The sequence below is a fragment of the Lontra canadensis genome, unplaced genomic scaffold, assembly GCF_010015895.1.
Source record: "Lontra canadensis isolate GAN:19392208 unplaced genomic scaffold, GSC_riverotter_1.0 scaffold40, whole genome shotgun sequence".
Lineage (NCBI taxonomy): Eukaryota > Metazoa > Chordata > Mammalia > Carnivora > Mustelidae > Lontra > Lontra canadensis.
This window is the reverse complement of record NW_022631034.1, coordinates 9,064,564-9,081,359: the sequence shown is the minus strand read 5'-3', so window position 1 is coordinate 9,081,359 and position 16,796 is coordinate 9,064,564. Positions and strand designations below refer to the sequence as shown.

At 39.0% G+C, this 16,796-nt stretch overlaps 1 protein-coding gene and 1 non-coding gene across 4 annotated transcripts in view; both read left to right on the top strand.

Annotated features, from left to right (window-relative positions):
- SLC44A5 (solute carrier family 44 member 5) overlaps positions 1 to 16,796 on the top strand; it is a 393,104-nt gene that overhangs the window by 55,475 nt on the left and 320,833 nt on the right. For all 3 annotated transcript variants that reach the window (XM_032870125.1, XM_032870124.1, XM_032870123.1), the window contains exon 2: positions 3,485 to 3,560. In XM_032870125.1, coding sequence (XP_032726016.1) covers positions 3,548 to 3,560 — 13 coding nt within the window. In that variant the 5' untranslated portion in view covers positions 3,485 to 3,547. The remainder of the gene's footprint in view (positions 1 to 3,484; positions 3,561 to 16,796) is intronic.
- Positions 6,782 to 6,884, top strand: LOC116875126. The gene has a single exon (XR_004384146.1). It is a non-coding gene; the product is annotated as a U6 spliceosomal RNA (small nuclear RNA).

Sequence of the window (16,796 nt, the reverse complement as noted above, 5' to 3'; positions counted from 1 at the left end):
GTCCTCTAGGTCTGAAGCTTCTGAATATCCCTTTCTCCCTTCTTCCTGCCTTCCTTGCCTCCCTCTCTCCACCTCCATTCCTGACATCAGCAAACCCTCTAAATTTTACTTCCAAAATACACAGTGGGTCTTTCCCCTTTCCAATCTCTACTGTCACTGCTCTAGTGCAGTTATGGAAACCACTGGTCTACTTTTCCTTTCTATGAATTTGCCTATTCTAGACATTTCATACACAGGGGATTGTACATAAGTAACCTTTTCTGTCTGGCTTCTTTCACTAGGCATAATGTTTTCATTATGGTTCATCCATTATGTAGCATGGATTGGTGCTTCATTTTTTTTATGACTGAATAATATTCCCTCATATGGATATCATATGTTGTTTATTCATTCATCTGTTGATGGACATTTAGGTTGCTTCCACTTTTGACTATTATGAAAAATGGTGCTATGCTTGTTTGTGGACATGTTTTTGTTTGAAAGCCTCTTTTCAACTTGCCAGGGTAATCTTTTAAAAAATGAAAGTCATGTGGTTTTCCTACTCACAGCCTTCAATAGCTTTTCGTTGGAGTTATAATCAAAATTCCTTTCTGTAGCTCCCAAGGGTTTGCATGATCTGCTTCTCCTTTAACGCATAAGCATTTTTCCTCTTCCCTCAATATATTCCAACCCCACTGGCTTCCATTTAGCTCCTCCAACTCCCTAAGCTTTTTAGGGTATTCACACTTGCTATAGTTCAGCTAGAAATCCTCCTTTTTCCAGTGCTTTTCATGGCTAGTTCTTTTTCATCCTCCAAATCTCCATCCTCAATGTCAGTCAGAAATGCTTTCCCTGATTAAACTCCATTATTTCCTATTTGTTTCCTAATACTTTTCATACCATGTAATCACACGGCTGTTTCTTTGTGTACCCACTTACTGTCTGTTGCCCTCAGAGGAATACAGTTTCTTAAGCTCAGGAGTTAAACTACCCCCCGCTTCTTTTTAAATCACTACTCTCTGCACATGAGTTTAGCAAAATATTAGACATAGAAGAGGTATTTCATAAATGTTTGTTGAATAAATGAGAAAGATCACAGGTGTGGGAAGTGAGATAGAGCAATTCAACATGTAGTGGCAGAGTTATACGAACAAGAAGGAAGAGCAAGCTGGTGGAGAATTTTTAGTTACACTGATATTTAAAGATCTAGGCAGGGGATTAGTCAACAGATAGGGAAGGACAGTTGTTGGTTCAAGATGGGGAAATCTGGTCAAGGAGTCAAGAGCTGAAGTGAAAAAGTTAAGAGAAAAGAGCATGTTTAATTTGATGTCAGTTGTAGAGAGGCTGGCTAAATTTTATGTCTAAAATCAGGATTGCTTCTAGAAACCAGGCTGGGACTAAGATTGAACCATAGCTTTTGGGAGAGGAAGGATGCAAAAGACGGGGGAACTTGGCAGGGCTTGACAAACCCGAAATTGCGTTTTAGAAATAGAAGTGAACGTTTAATTATTTTTAATTGTTCAGTTGCTTAATAGTAAACACATTTTAAAAGATTATTGAATTTCAGACTGTTAACATCCCAAGTATTTTTTTCACTGAGGTTATTGAATCAATGCATTTTCTGAAGATTACATTTTGATTTTTGTCTGAACACAAAATTGAACTAGGGGGATAGAAGGTTCCTGGTCCTTAAATTATAGGATTGGGCTAAGCCTTCCTTATTCTCCACCATGTGATGAATGAAGTGTGATAAAAATGAGAATTAGTTTGTACAAAGCAGAGATATATTAACAAGATTCTTGGATAGGAGTTAGATGTTTTCCAGGACTAATTAAGTAGCACTGTCATGAGGCAGAGTTAGTCTTGGATTATAATTGGAAGTTTGAAGCAAGACTTAGAAATTTCAGTTTTATGAGGTAGGAAAAGGGTTAAATGGAGCAATATGAAATGTCAGTTCTGGGCTTCTTGATGTAACGTTGAGAATGTAAAATTTTTTAAAGCGTGATAACATTTAACAAAAAAGATTTAAAAACAACTTGAAAAGTCTTGAATTGGGACATACTTATAGGAATACAAATACGAATCAAGAACTTTAAGAGAATGGAATGGTGACATCAACTAATAGACATAGAAGAAATAATGGAAGTAGAAAAAAACCACTATTTTGGAACCATTGTGGAAACAACTGACTCAGAAGAATGATTAGTGGATGATAAAAGTCTGAGAAAGAACGGCATATATAATTTGTATAAACAGAATACCTCTGCAGAGAATACTTATTAATTGCAAAATGAGAAATGGTAGTTTATAGAGGAGAAACCTCACTGACACCGCCTTACTGGGGGATCAAAGTTAATATCACCCATGACAGAAACACTGAGATTTGATTCCCGTTGTGATGCACTGAGAACGTTAAAACATGGTTTCTGTAGTATTCTGGCCCAGAAAGCATAACCTGAATCTAGTCATGTGGAAACAGGTTAGACAGACCCAAAGCCATATTCTTCAGAATAACTACTCTGGTACTTCTGGAAAATTGTCATGAAAAGAGAAGTTTGAAGACCTGTTCCAGATGAAGGGGACCAACAAGATATGCCACCTACATGTGGGCTGTGGTCTTGGATCTGGACGAGGGACAAATTCTATAAAGGACATTATTGAGACAACTGGAGAAAGACGACCATATATTAGATAAAAATGGTATATAGATCGTGTCAGAATATGCATAGAAGGTTTTGATAATTATACTGTAGTGTAATGGACGATGTTAGCAGAGGGGAAGCTGGGTGAAGAGTATACACAACTGTCCTTACTATTTTTGCAACTTTTCTGTAGGTCTAAATGTTTTTCAAAATAAAAAGTTAAGAGACATACATAGAAAAGGGATGGACAGGAAAAATGACCAAATTTTAGTGGTGGTTTTCTACCTGGTAAAATTAACTTTTCCCTTTCATTAAGAAAATACTTTTTTGTAATAAGTTTTCGCAAAGAGTTATGTGTTGTGTAATCATTTAAAATACTTAGCCTAACGTTAGGGAAAGAAGAACTAAACACAAAAGAAAAATGCCACCTACTACAACACAAAAGAAAAATGCTGCCTACTACAACCCCTTTGTTGATCAGCGTGGCAGCTAAACAGAAAAGCACTGATGGGAGTGTTGAAAAAAAGGTGCATAAAAGTGGAAGACAGGATAGAGAAATCAGCTGGCTAGGGATGCGTGTTACAGGTGGTGTGAGGTGTGAGAGTAGATAATAAAAATAAGGACCGAGATTTAGGAGGCTGTGGCAGAGAGAATTTTATTCCAGTAGTAAAGAGGAGAACACGGTTTCCTTCAAAGAGAGTAGATGCAGGCAGTATTTTATGTGTTAGAAGAACATTAGGCTAATTCTCCTGGTTCTTAGGGAGTATAAATTAGGGTTGTGAGAGTTTCCCCCACATGTAGGTTTTTAAGAAGTTAAAATCATTTGCTTTAGATAATCATCTTCATACTTGTTTTTATCACAGACTCCTTTCTAAACAACTCAACCTGGCAGTGACTCAGGCATCCCCCGAAGAGACAGCCTCTTAATGAGTGACAAAGGTAATCACCTACTCCGGTTAAGTCCCTCTTGCTCGAGATTTCTGCATAAAATATTATTTGTTCACTATTAAATAAGGACGGTAGGGAAATGAATATACATTGCAGTGTCATGAGGAGCTGCACCTGAAAACCTGCAGCGTGGTAGACGTTATGGTTCTCTTCCTAGCTCAAGACCTCTGAGACGCAAGATACCCTCTCTTCTGTGCCTGGGGCCTCCTAAGAGCAGGGGTGCTGGGGCAGGTGTGGGGAGCGGGGGCTACGTGGTTTGTAAATGCTCACCCCCACACATACTCAAGTCACTTCTTGAGTATGGTTCCCTTTTTCCTGTGTTGTTCCCCCACCTGAAGAGTTATTGCTAGAACTGGAATCGTTAACCTTTATTTCAGAGGATGATTATTTTCAGCCCCCTTTCTCGTATTGTGACACCTCCAGAGCTTCGCTCCTTAGAGAAGCAACACGCTGTCACTTGTTCCTTGGAGAGGGACCACGGGGCTCCACTTCAAATTTTAACCCCGATTCCTACTATTTCTATCTCCGTAATTAGGTTTTAAGCTCCTGGCAGTCACAGACTGGGTCTCATCTATCTTTTTTACCCTCTTCAGGCCTAGCCTTTTACTTTCGAAAAGCTAGTTACTTAGTAAATGTTTATTGAAAATGAACACTGTTTTCCTTAAGAGCACATTTTATTCCTTCATGAAGGAAAATCTATTCCTAGCTATGAAGAAAGAGCACATTGTTGCCTGAGTACAAATTAAAATGGAAGATCTAGGATGTGTAGCTTAAAGCTAAGCTGTGGCTCTGGTCTTTGGCTGAGCATTTTGAAAAGATTAAAAGGGTTATTAAAAATAGGATCTAAAGATCTAACAAGATGCTTAAAAGGGGTCCAAGAATGTGAATAAGTGTGTGTAGGTTCCTGAAGGCTGTAAATGCACTGTAGTATGTGGCTGGCCACCGACAGGAACCCCTGCTCCTATGAACGTGTTCCTGGGGATTGCGTGTCCAGAGATTGGCCCTGTGAGTGGGGATGACAGCTGTTCCTCGAGTGTGAGAACTGGGGAATAGCCAACTCACAGGACATTTTCTTTTATGCAGACGTACAGTGTTACTAACATACTCATGTCTGGGACAGATGACGTTAGTCTTTTAGGCCGTTTGCTCATCAGTAATTATCACATCGACCAAGGCCTGAGAGGTAGTATGTATATGCTGAAGAAATGGTGGTTTTTACAATTATCCACAAACCATAATTCAGAAGTGTGTTACAAAAGGTTGAATGTGTTTGAAATTGAATTACTAGGGCTGTATTTTACTTCAACAACACTGTAGTTTAGATTGGTTTATATGAGCAAAGAGCAAAGCATTGCTACCATGTGTAACAGTGCTCTAAAAAAATAATTTCTCAAAGCCATACTATTAGTATTCTCCTGGATCTTTGGAGTCATGAGGCACAAGTACGCTGAGTTTTACCGAGCCCTTTTGCCTGTTGCTCATTTAATATTTACCTCTCTCCTCTGAATATTGGCTACCGATGATCTGGAAGAGGCATCACAACTTCCACCACCGGAAAGAAACCATTTCATTCACCGTAATACCCACTTTTTTCACTTCCACTAATCAATGCTTCTGTCAGCCTCCATCTCCAGGCCTTAGACTGTAAATTAATAAATGACTTTCTCTATAGCATTTATAAGTCAAACTCCTTGGGCTTGAGTCATTACTCAAATCACTCTGTAAGGACACTTACTTTTTATTTTTTAACCCATTTTGGGGGAGGTTTTAATGTAATAAATGAAAACAACCGATGATGATTAGACATCTGTAGCCAAAGTCTGTAGGGGATAGCATAGATCCTGGCAAAAACGTGTCCATTTAGAGGACAATACTTGTCCACTTGTTAGAGTAGAGGAGAGAAGCTACAGCGTCACCAACACCACCGCCATCAGTACAAAATAGCCCGTAAACAAAATGACCAGTGAAGCTGTGCTAGGCATAACCATAAGAGAAGCACATTGAGAACAAGTGACCAAAAATTACTTATACAGAATTGATAGGTATTAAACAAATATCTCAAAATGGGCACTGTAGTTTTCACGATATTCAAGTAAGGTACAAATGAAATTTTGGCAGGTCCCAAAGGCCAATTAGGTGACTGAAGTCGAGATTAGAGATAAAATTTAAGGCTTTTGTGTTTGTCAGATTGATCTCTATCGGTAACAGTGTGATTTTGTTCTTTTGAGTCTGTCAGGGGATAGGGCATTTCAGTTTTGGTGGCCACCAGGACAGGATATCAGGACAGAGGCATGGAGAGTGATGGCTGTTATTCTTTGGAGGGGGTTCTTCAAGGACGATCCTGACTCTGGGTGAGCCTGGTGCTAGTACCTGGTCGCTGATGGCTCGTGCTTCATTTCCAGAATGTGCCATTGGCTCCTGTGACGGGCGAGGGGTTAGAGAGGGGAACATTAGTTTTTTTATGCATGTAGCTCTAGGTGGAGCATGGCTTCAGGGACAACAAAGAGGAATGCCAATGCCAGAGATAATCAAAGGGCAAATAATCTAGCACCAAATTTCAAATTTCACCTGATGTGAAACTGATGTGAATTTTGTATTTTCAAGTGCACATTAGCAACAAAACCAGCAAATATTTAAATTGAATTTTCAAGCTGCTAGTTGACTCAGAATGTCCACCTTAGCTTAAATGGGAATGCCTCAATTCACTCCTCATTCAATTCTGCATTTGAAAGGAAGCTTTTAATAGTAGACCTTAAAGCACACTGAGCATTTATTGTATGAACATCTTAATTTGGCTAAATGTCAATAAATGCTATGCCTTAGAGTCACTCTTCTGTTAGAAATTGCCCTTAATGAAAATGTTCTATTGTAAAACTTAAGAATCATACTGTAACTCATATTTCTTGAAGCCAAGATGCTATTTCCGGTTTTATCTTTAACATTGACAAATGATCTACATGTATATCCATATCTGTATCTATTTGTTGCCCAGTGGTCACACTCTCAAACATAGAGAAAATAGAAGTGGATATGGTTAGATAGAGTTGATAAGATTAAAAATCATATAAAAATTAGCAAACACACATACTTAAGAAAAAAGGACTGCGATAGTGAAAGTAAAGGTGGTAACAATTTTTCTTCCACCCTAAGGCAAACAAGTTGTTTGAGACCCTTCTCTTTGTTCTTAGATTTTCTGTTCTATCTCTCTGGTTGACCTCACTTCTATAGCACACATAACAACACTGAAATATTACAGAGATTAGCATAGCTCCTGTGCCAGGCAGACTCACAAATTTGTGAAGCTGGCATATTTTTGCATAGTTAATGACTACTTTCTTTGGGTTCCCACCCCATATTGTATACACATTGGCTGTCATCTTTCCGTTTTATAATTTTTTGTTTACTTCTCTGTCTCTTTCATGAAGCAGAATTCCTAAAAGAAGGAACTTAATCCCTTTTTAATGAAAAAAATTTTACACCCCATGAAAAAAATTTCAAATTCACAATCCCAAAATCAAGAGTCACGAGCTCTTACCAATTGAGCCAGCCTGGCACCCCAGAAAATTATTCTTTGGATCCATCGTGGCTAGCATTGTGTCTGGCTTCTAGAAAGCACTCAGAAAATCCTTAATGAAAGAATAACAGGATGAATAAGAATTTCATAGTCTGCGAATAAGAAACAGGTGGTAATTCTTTGTGTTCATCATGCTCACCCAGAAATTGATTCTGAAACAGTTAATCCTTTTCTTCCCTCCTCACCTTATCTTCCTGATGACAGAATTTCTATTTTAGTGTGAGGCCCGCATGGCCACCTCCTATTGATAACTAGTAGGCACAACTTAGTTTCATGATGGACAGATGGACCGGCCTGCTGTTGTTCTTGGCCATGAGACCGTTACTGCTTATTCTCTTAGATGCATCCAACATGATGTGCTTCCCCTCTTTTTATTAATTTCTTTTGCAGGACTGTACATATTTGCTCCTAACACTGCCTTGCTGTATTTGTAGTATCATAGGCCCACAAGCAGGCTCTGGAAGACAGATTAGCAGAAATACTTTGAGAGGTGCATGTTAATCTAACACAAAAGAAGAGGACTCCATGGAAAAGAGGCCATAAAATATTGCCATTATTCAACGGAACAGGGGTAGATCCTCCCTCTTTCCCTTCTAACAGAGTGGGATTGACTGGAAGAAAAATACAGTTGCACTATATTTCTGGGAAAAGGGATCCAGATGATGCTGCCAATTTGAATTGTTCAGCTAGAGGACTGCAGAGTTATTCATTGAAATTTTGTATATAATTACATATATGAATAGTAGCTGCTTCAGATTAGTTATATAAACTATAATTCATAGACTTATCTAAATGCTGGCATGCTACTTGATTTTTTATTTTTTAAAAATTTTAAAAAAGATTTATTTATTTGAGAGAGAGAGTGTGTGCGTGCGAGCACGTGAGTAGGGGGAGGGGCAGAGGTAGAGGGAGAGAGACTCTCAAGCAGACCTCTCGCTGATGCAGAGGCTTAAACCCACCACCCTGAGATCAGCTGAAATCAGGAGTCAGGTGCTTTACTGATCAAGTCACCCAGGTGCCCCTACTCTCTTGTTACTTAATTTTTTAAACCATATACAGCACCCAAAAACATTTTAACATGGATATCTTCTTTATAAGAAAAAAAGGAAATGGGGAAAGAAAATTATTTACTTAGTTTCTTTCATGGGCCAGTCATTTTTATGCCTTTTCCAGTGTTTTTCATGTAATCTCAGAATAAGCTGTGAAATACATTTTATTATGATTATTTTATAAAAGAGAAAACAAGGGCTTAATGACAGTACTGCTCATGGTCACTAGGAATGACAAAACTAATAACAAAGCAAGTGTTTCCAACTCAAATTTATTCTCTGTTTATTGTGTTGGATGAACTAGCATACAGTAAGTTTTCAAGAAATTTGGGCTTTAATTATGTAAATAACAGTGTTTTAAAGAATTTTCCATATTGTGAATGGTGTCTTAGAAACTAATTTCTTCTAAGTTAGGTAGGGTACTTGTCCCCTTGATTAAAAAATATTCAATAATGTGCCGGAGGGGAAGTGATTTCTGAATTTTTGGAATGCCTAAGCCAAAAATCAGAGTGCTCCAGTGTTTCACAAACATGTCTTGGGAACTACTGTTCTTCTAGAAGTCATGGTTTCTCTTGAGTATTCTTTTTGCTTTCAGGATCCATGCCTGGGCTAACATGATGGGGTCTGACCAGAGCTCTTGGTTTCATTTTGTTTTGACCAAATTCGCGGACTACCAGGGCTGAGCAAGGAGCCCGATATGGGACTTGATCCCAGTATGCTGGGATCCTGACCTGAACCAAAGTCAGACGCTTAACTGACTGAGCCACCCTGGCATCCCATCAAAGGGGGTTGAGGTGAAAATCACTCCAGTTTTACCAGGAGGCTCTTAGCAAGCATCAGTTTGTGGTTAGATTTCTCTGAGGCCCATTGGGATTGTTCCTGTATATCTATACCCTAGGAGAATCCTCTAACTGACTGCCCTTTTTTGTGGAGCAGGGGCAGTACAGGCCTTGAACTTCCTCTGTGAGTTTCAGCATACAGTCCTCCTCCTCTGGTGTGGTGGCAGGGTCTGTGTCGAAGAGAAGAGATTCACATATTTGCTCCTTTCCTCATCCTACCCTTAAATATGAGTCAGACTCATTTTCTCAGGGTAGAAGGATAGAGTATGGGACTAACTGCTGGTACCTTACTACTAAGTAACATAGTTGTGAAAATGGATTAACTCTGCAAAGTAACAGAACTGCCAGTTGTCATCCTGGTTTCCTTGGGTAAAGCAAACAGTGCCAGAGGCAATTTCTAACTGTGTTAGATGATGGTTTCTCCCCCCAAATCAGCTTCAATTATAGTATACCTAAAAATAAGGGTTAATCAAGACAGAATTATCAAATGGCTAGGCAAAAATTTGATGTCAGTTTCATTCCAACTAAGTTGTGAAGGCGATGGCAATATTTGGAAACTGTGCTTTAGGGAGAGGATCTGGAAAATTATAATTCTTTTTTTTTTTTTTTTTTGGACAGATAGAGATCACAAGTAGGCAGAGAGGCAGGCAGAGAGAGAGAGAGAGAGGAGGAAGCAGGCTCCCTGCTGGGCAGAGAGCCCGATGCAGGGCTCGATCCCAGGCCTAAGCCGAAGGCAGAGGCTTTAATCCACTGAGCCACGCAGGCGCCCCTGGAAAATTATAATTCTAAAATGTGAGCATGTTTTCTGTGCTGAGGAAGTGGTCATTATTTATATTAAAATAGATGTTTATTTCTTTCCATTATTTTCTTTTTTCATATTCCTTTAAATACATTTTTCTTGTAATTTAAATTTAGTGATTAAGCTGAACTCCTAATAACGTGTTGCCATTAATGAGAGAAATAGCACCTTTTAAAAGTTGATTCAGTAGTGTAAGTTATTTTGGGACTGGATTTGAGCCCAGTTATTTAATGAAAACTATTCCCTTTTCTTTTTCTAGGATAGTGGAATGGAAATAATCTGTTTTGTCTATTTCCAGTCATGACACATTCTAGGCTTAAGTAAATAAACCCAACTGAAAAATAAGAGACTAACCAGCTCTATCACTTGACTCAAAACTGTCATTTTTCATTTCAACGTTATATTCATGAGCATTAATATGAAAACTCTCTGTCAAAGATTTGCTGTCTGTATTTTGATTGCTTTAGAATGGAAACTTAAATACTGCATTTCAGAAATGAATGAGGAGAGAGAGTAGAGAGAATTCTGGAGAGGAGTCAGGATGATGGTTCTGGTCTTGGTCTGCTATCATGTATGTGCCTGGACAAGTCAATTTAAATCTCTTAGCATCAGTTTTCTTTGCTTTTAGAACCAAGGGGTTTAGACTGTTAGGATGGAAATAGGTGTCCCCTTGTCTGCTAGGTCTGACCAATTGGTAATGGCTGCCTTAGAGGGCCACATTGGGGATGACCTCTTCCAGACATAGATGACAGGAAGATAGGGGCCAGAAAAGCCACTAATTTGCATTCTCTGAACTCAACAACTTCTTGGGTCATTATCTGCTTCAATTTTGACTTTCATTATTCTTAATTTTTCACTTCAAGAAAATGGTCTCCCCATACTTGAAAATATTTTGAAAATTTGACAGCAAGGAGACATAGTCTCCTAGTCAAAACAAGACTGATGTATTTAAAGGTACTTTGTAAAACATAGAGCACTGTTTTTGTTATTTGAGGACTACATGGCTAATTAATGGTGAATTTTTCCTGGGGACTCCTTCCTCTGTCAGTTTTCATGAATGCTTATTGCATGACGGATACAGCCTCTCTCAGTAAATTTAAATTTCAGTAAAGTTACTCTTTCCACTGGTAATTAATTAAGATATGTTAAGTGCTATTGTATAGTATAGACAGTAACACTATAGATATTCAGAGAGTTAGTCATCAGAATTGTCAGGGAGTATTAAAGAAATAGAATTTGAGCAGGGTCTAAAATGAGCAGAAGTTAAATAGGAAGGCATTGTTAGGTATGGGACAGAATTTGCATAAAGCATGTAATAAGACATAAGCATAATTTGGAACAGTAAATGGGAAGCATAAGCTATTGTGTTTCAATAAGAAAAATTTGGATTGCTATAATATTAATATTGATAATCATTAACATTTATTCATTCCTTTACCATACCAATTGAGTACATCCAATGTACCAGACCCTGACTAGTCACTGGGAATACAGCTCTTAACAAAATGGACAAAAATCCTTGATTTTATAGAACTTACATCTTAGTGGGAGAAGGCAGATAATAAAGCAATTAGATATATGTTATATGTTAGAGAATAATAATTGCAAAGGCGGAAAATAAACCAGGGGAGGGGGAAAAGGGAATGGTAAAGGTGGGTTGTGATTTTGGACAGAGTGGCCATGAGGTCCTCACTGCAAGAGTGACAATTGGGTAATGATCTGAAATACATCTCAGGCATTCTGCTAAGTCAGTTACATACACAAAATCATTTAATTTTCATAGCAACTCTGTGAGAATAGGTACTATTATTATCCTCATTTTATAGATGAGAACGTGAAACACAGCTAAAATAATTCCTTAAGAGTGCACAGCAATTAAGGATTTAAATCTGGGAAGAGCTTATACTGTTAGTCTGTTTAAGACCCAATAACGAAAGTCCTTGAAAAGCCTGTTTGAGGTCCAAGAATGATTCTATTTTAGAGCCGGAGGGAAATCTACTGATTATCTAATCCAGTGGTTTTCAAAGTGTATCAGAATCACCTGGAGAGCTGGTTAAAACCCAGGTTTCTGAGGTGCCTGGGCGGTTTAGTTGGTTAGACAACTGACTTTTGGTTTCAGCTCAGGTCATGATCTCATGGGATGTAAGATTGAACTGAACACTGCATAGGGCTCCTGATCAGCAAGGGAGTCTGCTTGAAGAGTATCTCCCTGTGCTCTTACCCCTATTCTCATTGCCTCTGTCTCTCTCTCTAAAAATAAATAAATAAATAAATAAATACGTAAAAACAAAACCCAAACCAAAAAACCACAACCGAGGTTTCTTTACCCTGTCCCCGGAGTTTCTGACTCAGTAGGTCTGGGGTGAGGCCTGAGACTTCTCATTCTAACAAGTTTCCGGGTGTTGTTGATACCTGGGCAGCACTTCGGGAATCATTTAGTCCAGTGGTTCTCAAACTTGGTTGCACCTTAGAATGACTTGGGGAGTTTTTGAGAACTGCCCATTCCCTGTTGAAGGTGTACTGACAGCTTGTATTTTCATTGGTCTGGGCTGAGACTCTATATTAGGATGATGTCCGTGACTGCAAGATACATAGAGGATTAAATACCACTGGTCTGGTTTAGCTCTCATTTTAAAGATTTTATTTATTTATTTGACAGACAGAGATCACAAGTAGGCAGAGAGGCAAGCAGAGAGAGGAGAAAGCAGGCTCCCTGCGGAGTAGAGAGCCGGATGTGGGCCTCGATCCCAGGACCCTGGGATCATGACCTGAGCTGAAGGCAGAGGCTTTAACCCACTGAGCTACCCAGGCGCCCCAAACCCTCATTTTATAGATAAGGAAATTGAGGTCTCAAAAAAGTAGCTCCTCCCTTCTTGTTTTGGTTCCTAGCATTCTGCACATTGTTTCTTACTCACCTACTTGGGACTCAACAGTATAAAGTCAGGGGCTCTGTATCTATTTAACACATGGTACAATTTCAATAATTGTCTACTGTTGAGTTACTAATTTTGAAAGGAATGGGGGACCACTAAAATTTTTTGACCAGCAGAGGAATATATATTGGAAGTAATAAATTTATTTATTTAGTTTTTATAAAGTTTTTGGTTTTTTAAAGATTTATTTATTCATATCCAGAGAGAGGGAGAGAGAGTACTTGAGTGGGGGGAGGGGCAGAGGGCGAGGGAGAGAGAGAATCTCAAGCAGACTCCCTCCTGAGTGTGGAGTCTGATGGCAGTCTCCATTCTGCACCCCATGAGATCATTACCTGAGCTGAAATCACAAGTTGGACACTTAACTGACTGGGCCACCCAGGTGCCCCAGAAGGACTTTACTTTTAAATGGTGTCAACACCCAATGTGGGGCTCAAACTTACAGCCCCGAGGTCAACAGTCCCATGCTCTTCACACTGAGCCAGCCAGGCACCCTGAAAGTACTATTTTAGGAGGATTTATTATTAGGAAGGAAAAGATAAAGAGACTGGAGATGTGATGATCTTCCTACCACGGTGGTTCTGTAGAGCCTCGCTACTCAGCATGTGATAGAGACCAGCAGCATCAGCATCACCTGAAGCCTTCTCAGCAGTGCAGACTCTCCAGCCCCAGCTCAGACCTACTGAGTCAGCATCTACATTTTTACAAGATCATATGTGCGCATATAATTGAGATGCATGCACATACAGGTTTAAGAAGCACTGCTCTAGGACATCCTATGACCAGTGCTGGACTTACAGGGGAGCCCCATGGGATCAAAAAAACCCTGAAAATATGAATGGCTGGTCAGGTCAGCTTTTCCTTAAGCCTATTCCTTGAGATTACTGGTTCTCTGGGATCTTAATAGGTCAAAAAGATTTAGCAAATCCTAGGTTAAACAATGCTAAACAAGTTTCTTTATGGGGCACACTTCTTTTATCTTTTAATATGCTAATGTACTTTCTGAGTCACCAAGAGAAAAACTGTATTACATACATCATGGAATGTATGTATGAATGTATTACATACATCATGGAAGCCAGTTGGGGGGCACCTTTCCATATTACTATTTTGTGTAGCACATCTTGGTAAAGTTGTAAAATGCCTTTGTGATATTTAGAGTCTCAGACATAAGATATTCTAGCCCCTAGGCAGGAAACGGTCTTACTCCTAAATTTAATAGATGCCCACCCTTTCTGTCACTGGCCCAGGTATGTACTTTCACTTCTGACTCACTTTCACTGGCTGAAGCCTATTTGGATGGCGTCTAGGATAGATTTGTGGGTTCTGTTAGTGCTGGTCTGGGGAAAATTTTAAGAGTTAGTTGCTGGTTATGGTGTTTAATGAAAATGAGGAGGAGACCCTGGAAAATGTTAGGGTCACTGGTAACATACTGAATTTTAGTTTGTGTGTAGCAGTGAAATCAGGGGTGAGTAATTACTAGGTGAACAAAGAAGATAGAAAGAAATTTGATTGACAATTATGAGCCACAACATCTGTCAGCAAATTTATAGCCAAAAATGAAAAGCAGCAGATGAACAGACACATTTTACAACTAAGGTTGTTTTGGACTTAGGACAGTCCAAAATTGGTTTTTCACAGTTTATTTCCATTGATGCCTTTTTTGAAAATTTATGGCCCATTTTAACACTGACATGTTGATTATCCTACATTTTTTAACTCAGAAAGCATTTGATTTTAAATCACACTCACCAATAAACTACCTATATTTTGGATAGTGCTTTGTTTTATGTATCCTTGACATGAAGTTTCACTTTTTCTTTTTCTTTCTTTTTTTGGTAACAGTATACTCCCTGATCTTCATGGTAAGAGGAATGAAAATACTTTCTCAATGATACCCTTACTGTAGGCAGTAGCAACATCACTTTTAATTTTTTTCTTTTCTGTTAATAAAGCAATAGAAAGTATTTTTGATTTGGATCTGTCCTTTCAAAAGATTTACTTTTTTTTTTTAAAGATTTTATTTATTTATTTGACAGAGAGAGAGAGAGAGATCACAAGTAGGCAGAGAGGCAGGCAGAGGGGGAGGGGGAAGCAGGCTCACTGCTGAGCAGAGAACCCAGATGCAGGACTCGATTCCAGTACCCTGAGATCATGACCTGAGCCGAGGCCAGAGGCTCAACCCACTGAGCCACCCAGGTGCCCCAGAAGCTTTACTTTTTATTTCCTTTTCCTGACATAAAAAATGTCATTTCTTGCAAAATCAAGGAAGTACTGTTATTTCTACTGATGAGCCAGTATGCTTTTTCTTAGGATTTTTTTCTCTTTAATGGGTAAATTTGGATATATAAATCTTTTTGTTGTTGTTTTTTAGAGAGGGAAAGGGGAGGGGCAGAGAGAGAGGGAGAGAGAGAATCTAAAGCAGGCTCCATGCCCAACATGGTGTTGACACATGGCTGCATCTCACAACCCTGAGATCAGGACCTGAGCTGAAATCAAGAGTGGAATGCTTAACTGACTGAACCACCCAGGTGCCTCTGGATATGTAAACATTTTAAACCTGATTCAACTCAGTTTCTCTTTACTGTACCCTTAGTTAACAGAATTTCCTGCATTTTCAGAAGAAATTTTAAACAGAAAGGAAGAAAATTTTTGAAAAATCAAGCAGAATAGATTGAATTAAAGTAGTCTTTGGTTTAAGAAACTTCTAGAAGATGTTGGTATAGTTTCAGCCCCCTTTTCTCCATGTCTAAAATTGACAGTTCCCATAACACTACGACTAGAATGGTGATCTGAGATTTTATAAGCTATTAAGTCATCCCAAAGAAATTAAGTTTTTCTTATTTTACTAGATTTACTAAGACAGAAAAGTAGACTGAAGCATTATGTAATGCCAGCCTTTGGAAGGAATGCTAAGATGCTTGAGCTGTCCTATTGGCAGGATAACAATGGTGGGAGATGCCATTTACTAGGCAATTCTGCGTCTGCAGTGGAGTGGGACAGGGGATTTTGTAGCAGCTGAGTGACTACCTCTGGACAGGTGGAGAGGTCTAGATGGGTGCTATGAGAACACCAGCTGCTGGACTTTGGACAGCATGGGTGGCTTGCCCCAACTACAAGCCCTTGGAGTTGGTAGGAAAGAGATAATAGAGGCAGCAATTGTCCCACATATCAAAGGTAATTTACTAATAATCCTTATTTAATATACATGCTGAGGGTTGCCAATAATTATTCTAGAAAGATTTTCAGCAAGCATGGGAAATAAGGATTCAAGTTAAGCTTTGGGTCACTAGACAATCCCATTACTTAAATATTTGTACAACATCAATCCAATAAAGTATTTATCAAGTATCATTAGGGGTCATGTTCTGTGCTAAGTGCTAGAATGCCAGTGCAAGAAAAAGATACATGTTACCATTGCTATCCCATTGCATGCTGACTAGCATGTGACACAGATAAGTCAACAAGATGATATAACACGCCATGAGAGGAGAAATAACAGGGAACCATGATAGTATACAGAAGGGGATACTTGGCTTTTAGTGACGGAGCCAGAGAGGCAGAGGCATCTACATGAAGGATGACTAAGCATTGGATGGACCAAAGGGAGTTGGGCAGAAGCAGCATTCTGGGCAGGGGAAAAAAGCATACACAAAAGCTCAGAGGATGATCTTAAAGAATGTTTTGTCTAGAGCATACAAATCTTGGGAAGAAGGAGAAATGGTAGAAATGAAGTTAGAAAAGTAAACAGAATCTTGGCATATAGGGTTTCATAAACATTTGGGCTTTATTATAGATGGAATAGAGAGCCATTGAAAGGTTTTCCAACAGAGAAATGATTGATGTGCATTTTAGGACAATGACTCTGGGGGCATTCTAGAGAATAGACTAGAGGGAGGGAGAGAATACTGGCGAGAATCAGACCAATGGGGAGACTGTTGGAGACGTTTAAATGTGAGAAGATGGTAGCATTCTTCTTCTTCTTTTTTTTTTTTTAAGATTTTATTTATTCATTTGACAGACAGAGATCACAAGT